This window comes from Dermacentor variabilis, chromosome 4 (assembly GCF_050947875.1).
Source record: "Dermacentor variabilis isolate Ectoservices chromosome 4, ASM5094787v1, whole genome shotgun sequence".
In the NCBI taxonomy this organism is placed as follows: Eukaryota; Metazoa; Arthropoda; class Arachnida; order Ixodida; family Ixodidae; genus Dermacentor; species Dermacentor variabilis.
The window spans coordinates 20181604-20190116 of record NC_134571.1 but is presented as its reverse complement, the minus strand read 5'-3'; the positions used below and the strand labels follow the sequence as shown (position 1 = coordinate 20190116).

Here is an 8513-nt window from a genome sequence, read left to right as displayed (position 1 = left end):
GAGCGGCACACACTAGGTATTTCCTTTTAGGTGCGCCAAATTTTGACGCGTGACAGATAGCACAATTCGAACCTTCAATAAAACTTGGGGCTGGGCTAGTTGGTGAGGCATTCTTTAAAACTGACGGTAGCGCTAAAAGGGACGAACACACGGTGAAAGACGACACGACGACGAGGGAACGCTACTGACATTTAAGACAATCACAACACATGCGCACAACCGAACTGCGCGAGCCTTCTTTATCGCAATATCGCAAACCCGCCTTTTTTGTATGTGAATGCTTCCAGCAAAACTCTAGCTTTAGAGCTTGCACTTCTGCCCAGAACCTTTGCTTCTTTGAACCATGGCACACACTCGCAAACCATCACATGCGAAACTAATTTCGCAAGTTTGTCATGCTTTGCTAAGTTTTGAGAGTGTTCCCTTAAGCGGTCATTGAGGCAACGCCCCGTCCGCCCGATATAGCACGTGCCGCAGGATAGAGGAATACAAGGGTGCTATAACGAAAGACTATTCCAAACTTTTCTATTCCAATTTTGCAATCAGCCCACCGCGATTGGTGAAAAACTTTTTTGGACCACTCCCACTTCACCTGTCTGTCACACGACATCACGAAAACCGCGATATCCCCCCATCTGATATCACGTGTAAACACTGATTATGCATAATTTGACCGAACAAAACAAAAATAGTTATTTCTGATTCGATGCCTTTTTGCCATTAGCCCTCGGCTATTGGTCAAAAGTTTTCGGGCTGCACCCACTTCACCTGCCTCTCACGCGACGTCACAAAAGCGCAAAAACTTACCGCGTCAAAGTGACGCGTACGCGTTAAAGATGCATTAATATGCCGAACGAAACTGAATTTTCTTCAGAATAGCCGCAGGCTTCCCCGTTCCGAAAGGAATAAAAGATGGCTGCTGCCGATCGCTCAGGCACGGGCTACTCGCCCCTGCCGGAGAGCATGGGATTATGTGCATGTAATAAAACTGTTTGCGTGGCCGTGTAACGTTTTCGAGAACTTTCGGCACGTTTACGACCTCGTTCTGCCAACTCTTCTTTGCTGAGGATCCGTTTTAGCGTCATTCTTCAGCTTCCATTGCATGCCGCCGCGGTTGTCAACGAGCCACCGCAAGCTAAGTAAGGGAAAGCGGACCAATCGCAGACGCCGGCACCATCCTCTTCATCCGGTTATCGATATTCATTGCAGTGGCTCGGCCCCATAGAATCCCTCTCCACTTGATCATGCTCCTCGCCTCTTGTGAGATAATTAGATAAGACAAGCCGCTCAGCACAGGCATTCGTTCTTCAAGCAAACAAAAGTGACCTCCTATGAACGAGGGGAGTATTTGATTGGTTTGTTCAGACAACGCTGCGGGTGACCGGACGATGCTTGCGTCGGCGGTTACGCAACTTTGACGTCAGGAGATTGGAATAAAAACATATTGGAATAGTTTTACGTTATTACGTTTTACGTGAAGCGGTGAAGGTCACGACGACGAGCATTCCCTCGTCGTCATGTCGTCTTTTCACCGTGTGTTCGTCCCTTTTAGCGCTACCATCAGTTTTAAGGAACAATTCTAACCGTTGATATAATTCTAACCTGCTCCTTTTCAGGCCGCCTACAAGAAACCGCTAAACCAAAAGACCGGCCAATGCGAGAATATGCAGCATATTGCCTTACTTAAACGTGAATGAAGAAGCCCAAACTAGTTCGACAAATGACTGTAGAAATTGCAAGCGACTATAGGCAACATCAGAAACGCGCATCTGCGACGATAACAAGAACTGGCTTGCTTGCGATCGATATAATTGCAAACGAGCATGAAAGAAGCGACCTCGTACTAACACTCTTTTTGCGACCGCGTTTCCGCGTCGTTGACCAGAAGCCCCAAAGCTGACCATCATGGTTTTAAAGGCACTGGCAAGTGGGTGGAATCAGAAAGACGCGTTCTGAACTTATGCATCCGTATTTACTCTTTCGCGTTCAAGATTATTTCACCTGTATTAACAATGCAGCACTTCGCTCTGTGCAAGTGAATACAAGTTTACGAGAAAATCAGATCATCTTGCATCCAGCGATCAAGGTTTAGCTCGTTTGTGTTTCACTGTCTCTAAAAAAGCGTACGTTTTGTTGTTGCTTTTTATTTTCGAAATGGTGAAGCTTATTCCGGACCATTGTATTTCAGGCAGAATTGCATATCTTCAACCTTACACCGTGCTTGAACTTGTATACGTGTATGCAAGTTTGTTTCGAGTTGGGCGACTAACCATAGTTGCGTGCTCTTGCAAAGCAGCTGGTATGCTTTTTTGCTTACCGCGCCAGCTTGCTTGAAACGAAGGGAATAATAAACCAAAACACAAACCCAGAGGTGGCGGCTCTAAATTACAAGGTTGATCAGTTTCTGCGCGGAGACAGGGAGAGGGGCTGTTGAATGAAAACTGCAGAAGTCAATTTCATTCAAGACGCATAATTATCGTATCCCGTTGCTAACTGTAACCTTGCTTTTGCGAGTTTGAGGTTGACTATTGCTTTGACTTTGCTATATTGTTAAGTTTAAACTTGAGTATTGCTTTGACTCTTTTTACAGTTGAAAGCTTTTTCTTACGAGAAGCTCGCGTATAAGAAGTAACGTAAGCAGCAAGCTTCACCTTCCGGGGCTTTCGGCTCGAAGTCGAGGGTCCGCGTCTTGGCGCGCACATTCTCCAGCGTGCCGTCGATATACACGTATGTGCAGAAGACCACATCATCCGGCTGTTCGAGCTCGAGGTACTTCCTCAAAATGTCGGGCCTGGGCGTCGCCATGACTGTCCTCTTGTGGCGTTGGAGCAGGCGCACGGTCAGAGACTTCCTTATTGAAAAGCACAGCGTGCTACTGCGCGCCGCTAAAAGGAAGCGCGCGGACTGCGAGCAGCTGAGAAGTACACGAGCAATGCAGCGTGCGACCGGCGGGTGGTTTCATGAGCGAGGATTCTTAAAGCGGGCTATGGAACATCGGGGAAGGGGAGAGAGAGCGAAGTGACAAGGCCGGTTGTTGCGGCACCACTGGGGCGACGTCGGCAGGAAGACACGCTGAAGGCCACCGTATTGCGGTTGCAGCTGCGGCGGCGGAGTCAACTCTGTCTCTGCATTCGCTTCCTCTCTCCTTTTTTTCGTATTACGCCGTATCCGCTTTCGCGTTAACGTGTCCACATACCCGCGGTATCATTTTACGAGGACGAGGACAACGCTGCTCCGCTTCGGCTTGTTGCGACTGGAAGAGGTCGGCTGTGCTATATGAACTCCCGGTATGTCTTATTAATGACGAACTGAAAGGAAGTCACGATGGCAGCTTATCTAGCCGCTTGCTTATCTTCGTAGCCCAGCTATCCCTTTCGTAGCAGGTAAGTGCGAGCGACAAATGAGAACAATGCGCTGCGGCTCTTTGTACACTTTTGCGCAATCGCAATAAAAACGTCAATCACTACGATTTCATTGTCTTTTTGACGACCTCCATTGATAAAGCAATAAGAGAAACAAAGAACTTTTTCTGCTAAACGGTGAAATGCGTTTCCCGTGACAACGTTACGTGTCGCCTGCGCGTCATCTGGCTTTAGTGGAAACGTCACGTATAACAAGGTCAGAAATGTTTTCTGAGCTTGATCCAGTCGACTGGTGGCAAAAAGATGCGGCTCGTCAGTAAGTTAGATAAGCTCTCTTAGCTTTCTGGTGCGAAGAGTGAAAGCTCCAGCTGCATGATCTCACCAATCTGTCTCCCGTTACGCTCTTAGCTGGCGATGCAGTGTCATTTGAGGTATACTCGAAAAATATGCGCAGAATGCACGGGGTAGTCAATGCACGGGGTAGGCTTCCGAATTCGATTGCCCTAATATCTTCAAATTTTCAATCAAACATGTAATGATAACAGCATGAAAAGATATTTAGAATCTTACTTGCGACAGATTTTTAGAACTTCTTCGTTTTTATGTTAACTCGACTTACGCGACTTGGGAGGTAAATGATGTCACACAAAAAGATGGCATATGCACTGTGTCATGTATGTCGCTCCCTGCTCCCTGCTTAAGTGACTTATATCTAGCTAACCGTGACCATGTTCTTGACGAATGCCTGAAAAATAACACTGAAGTCGCGAAAGAGTTTAGATATGTTGAAGATTTTCTAATCATCTTGAATAACTAACGAGTCAGGCAATTTTGACTCGCTGGTTTCAAAAACCACAACCTCATTCACTGAAGTGCTGTCCCCTTTGCCGTTGACACATGAAGTTCGCATACACATTTTCATAAGGTTTTTAGACTTGGGATTGTACTTTTCTCCACAAAACGCCTGCTCGAGTTATCAGCCGAGAGGCAATAAACCAGTCCTACCGTTTCATTCCGCCCATTAAAAACTTGTAAAACACGCAGTAGTAACATTGTGTTTCAATAATTCTCTGATGAAGTCACGTGACCACAAAGTGGAAGCCAGTTTCAGCGATCAGGCCAAGCGCCTGGCAGATGCTGGTTACCCGATGCATGCATATATGTTCACCTCTGTCGCGGAGGGCTTAAGCAGGAAATGTAAAAACGCATCGAATTGAAGCAGTGCCTATGCTAGAGCAAACAAAGTTACTGTGGTAACATACATTCATTGCATTTCACATAAACTCAGAAGAATACCGGCGAAATCGGGGGTGGACGTGATTTCTCTGCCCCTGAACGTCTACAGGAGCTATGCAAACAGGTTAATACAGAGAATAACAAAATGCACGCATGTTCTACTCAACATCGCACACAATTTGTAACCTGCACTCATGACGTTGTCTATGCCATTCCACTTTCGTGCGGAAAAACGTATGATGGTCAAACCGGCAGATGCATCAATGAGAGATTAAAAGAACATCGACACAACGTCCCTTGGGTAATCTCGGGTCATTTGGGTATTCATTGCCGAGATTGTTCCTGCAAACCCATGTCTGAAAGTACTTCGATTCTGTATAGGACTCATAGCAGGATGACAAGGGAGGTTGTGGAGGCCTACGAAATTGCAGAATTAGAGGGAATGTGCGTGAGCAAGCCGTCAGTGTCGCTATCTGAAAAGGAGATATGATTCCTCGGTTTATCTTTGTAACCATTGCAGTATATGTTTTCACCATACCTTGCACACGTGTACGGTTCATCGAAATGCCCCACTGAATGTTCCTTTTTGCTGTCACGTTTGTTTCCGCTCGTACAGTATATATTTATCGATGCGTGCGAAAAATAAAAAAACCTATAATTATAAGTGAAGGCGCTGTCTCTGTGTATCTGCTTCTTTATACGTCCTTGTTCAGTCGCGCTTATACACTCAATCATGGAATGAAACGCCCTGCCTACCGATATTCTCTTGCTCTCCGCTAATGTATCGCTGACCATTTAACATGCTTTCTTAAGTGACATAAGCACGTTAATTTAAAGGTACATTTGCTTCGGCATTTACTGCGTTCGTTACATACTCAATGCATTTACCTTTGCTTGTTCCTCGTACATATCGCCGCTGTTTAATTGCATACCTTGATTTCTAATATATATCCTGATATACACACAGTTAAATAGAGTTGTGAGTTTAGGAACGTGCCATCCGCCTCGTTTCCGCGAGCCTGTTAAAATGGCAGTGTAAAGAAGGCCGACCCCGCCGGTGCCTTGACGTCGCGCGAGAGAAGGACCTCTCACAGGCCGCACAGGCGGCGGATCATGTTACGCCGAGGCTGCGATGGGTCTCTGTCCCGTTAGTTGCACGCCATCGCGCACATTCTTGGACATCCTGTTGCTTGGTGCCCATCGGCAACTACCACGTTTTGATCACGAAAATAAACCGCTGCTTTCTTCGCAACGTGGATTGAATTTGCTACAGAGGCGCAATATCCGCCAGGAGACCAATATTCACCTCATGCACAAGCGACCGGAACAGCAACCGGAACAGCAGGTGACACCGTAGCGTCGCAACCACCGACCATGCGCTCGCATTGGTCGGCCAATCAAGCCACCGGATTTTTCGGACACCCAGTCGTCACCTTGAAGAGGAGAGGCGATATAGGTATATCCGGTTAAGTAAAGTTGAGAGTTCGAGAACAATAGAACCGCCCCGTTTTATCTACCCCGTTAAAGTTTCAATTAGACAGTTTTAGCAGAGCCTTACTGTACGCCGGTAATTGTCCCGACTGTGCATACGTGGCATTTAGCGGGCTCCGCCGTATGCCGTGATTGTACAACATCGCAGCGCCTAGGCTGCCTGCTTTCGCACACGCGGCGGATCATATCACGCCGAGTCTGGGAGCGGCCTCCATCTGGCCGATGGGTGCCGTAGCACGCATTCTTGGACATTTTGCTGCATGCTATTCATCGACAACCACAACATTCTGAGCACAGAAATAAAGCATTGTTTTCTTCGCAAGATCTTTTACCTCCATACGCTTAAATAATTCTTGTTATCCTCATTTAGTTCTTGCAAACTACGGATTTCATTGTGCGGTTTACTATATCTACTGTTTCTTAAGCCACATTTTGGCCTGCGCTCTCCTGTACATAAAAAAAAAATTGGCTGATCGCACGCATTGCAGGAATCGATTTAAGCGAAGCTTTGTATGCTGTTTGCTTTGATTGACGATAATTAGCGGTGATGTTGATGGCGAACGTATAAATCCTTCAGCGCTTTCTCCAATACGAGAGTGGTGAGTTGATGTTAAATGTTCCCTTAAGAGCACCACAGCTGTTTGTCTGCGTAGTCCACAGCACACAAATGGAGACATGTTCGCTTGAGCCGTTGTTGTGCGTCAGTGTTCATAATCTCTGAGAGGACTGAACATTATCATTGCCTCACATGGCACATCGCATCGTGGCAGAAGTGTTAAACCTTATTTGAAATATGGGCTGTACGTAATTCAATAAATTATTATAATTGCATGTATACATTGTATACATACATTCGCGGTCTGCACCATGTTTCGCTCCGTAGGGAAGACGCTCCTGTTCCGCAGGACATTTCTTCGGACCTGGGCATCCTCGACGCCGAGTGCACGCTTTGGAGTCATTTTTCTGGCGCGTGTTTACGTGCTCCTTTTGCATACGTGGCCAGTACGCTGTCGAGACGCCAGCTCCAGGAACTCTCTTCAGGCTTTGGATGAATGTAATGTTTACACTACCAAATCCCAGCACGAGACCTCCACAGCCCAGCACTTGCACTTTTTCACATAGGAACGCAAGCCCAGCATGTGCCATACGCACAAACTGTTAAACGCTGCTGTGGCGGAGCTGGCCGGGATGCGCAGAGGCGAGTGTCATCTGGTGGTGTTGCAAGAAACGCAGCTGCGTGCGCGGGCAAGACCACAGCGACAGCGCCTGGAAAGCCGGGAGAAGAGGCAAACAGTGCTTTGGTTTTAAAAAATCACCGACGATTACGATATTCTCTAATGCGAAATTAGAGCGCAGCTCTATAGGTGTTTTCATTTCGCGATATATTGGCTGGCGCGGGCAATCTGTCTCGTGCGGCACGTTGCAAACGGAGCGAAGTGTGGCGCGACTGCCACGCTAATCTGGAGAGAGAGATAGAGAGAGATGAACACTTTATTTAAAATCAATAGTGGAGCTGGTGGAGGCCCTCAGTCCAAGGCGTCGCTAGTGCAATCCTTCAACGCAGCCTTGATGAACTCCGCCACGTACTATTGTGCCGGTAAGAAAGTGGCTTGTGTCAGTCACGCAGCCGGTAGGGTAGAGGGGTGAAGGGAGATGAAAAGAGAGAGGGAAGATACAGGTAAGGAACAGGGCCACATGATTCGTTGGGAGTTGGGGTAATCTCCACAAGAAGGGCAAACAGGAGAAGGTTCATCTGCGAAAGCACGGAGAATGTGTAGGCGGGTTGGCGAGAGCAAAGAGTTTGAACTGCGCCTGCCGCAGCAGAACGCCTCGAGCACGCGGGAGTGCCGAGCGGTGAGGGGGAAAGACGTGCCCAAGGAGACGATAGGATTCTAGGCTGTACGGTGTGTAGCGCGAAGTGTGCGGATTTGGTTCGGGTATGTCGGGAGCCTGGAGTAAAGCTTCACAGACGATCTGATTAGCCCGTTCATTCCCCGACAGTCACGCATGATCAGGAATCCACACAACCTTCACCGGTGTGCGTAAAGAATTTGTTGTGAAAGAGGCTAGTGAGTCGGGAAGCGTTCCTTGCAGAAGTTTGCGACAAGCGTCTATCGAATCAGTAAATATATGATAGGAAGTTGTAAAGAATTCGGAGGCAGATGACGGAAAGCTCCAGCCAAGGCATGCAGCTCTGCTATCATTGGGTCAGTAGTTCAGTAATGTGGAAGGTTGGGCTAGTTGGTGATTAAACATCATACTTTGCTGGCGAAGCAGCGTACTGACACGGACACAGTGAAGAAACACAATAAAAGACGACAGTCGCTGCACTCGCAACTATTTTATTTCAGAACACATACTTCATATTTATATACGTGCGCACCCTCAGGCGTCAGAGATAATCAAGGCAAGATTAAAGGTATT

The 8513-nt window shown here is 47.3% G+C and overlaps 1 protein-coding gene across 1 annotated transcript in view; it reads right to left on the bottom strand.

Moving 5' to 3' along the window:
- LOC142578759 (glutamine synthetase-like) overlaps positions 1–3217 on the bottom strand; it is a 29464-nt gene extending 26247 nt beyond the window's left edge. The window contains exon 1 of the mRNA XM_075688307.1: positions 2652–3217. Within this exon, the coding sequence (XP_075544422.1) occupies positions 2652–2805 (154 nt within the window). The 5' untranslated portion in view covers positions 2806–3217. The remainder of the gene's footprint in view (positions 1–2651) is intronic.
- Positions 3218–8513: the final 5296 nt, after the last annotated feature.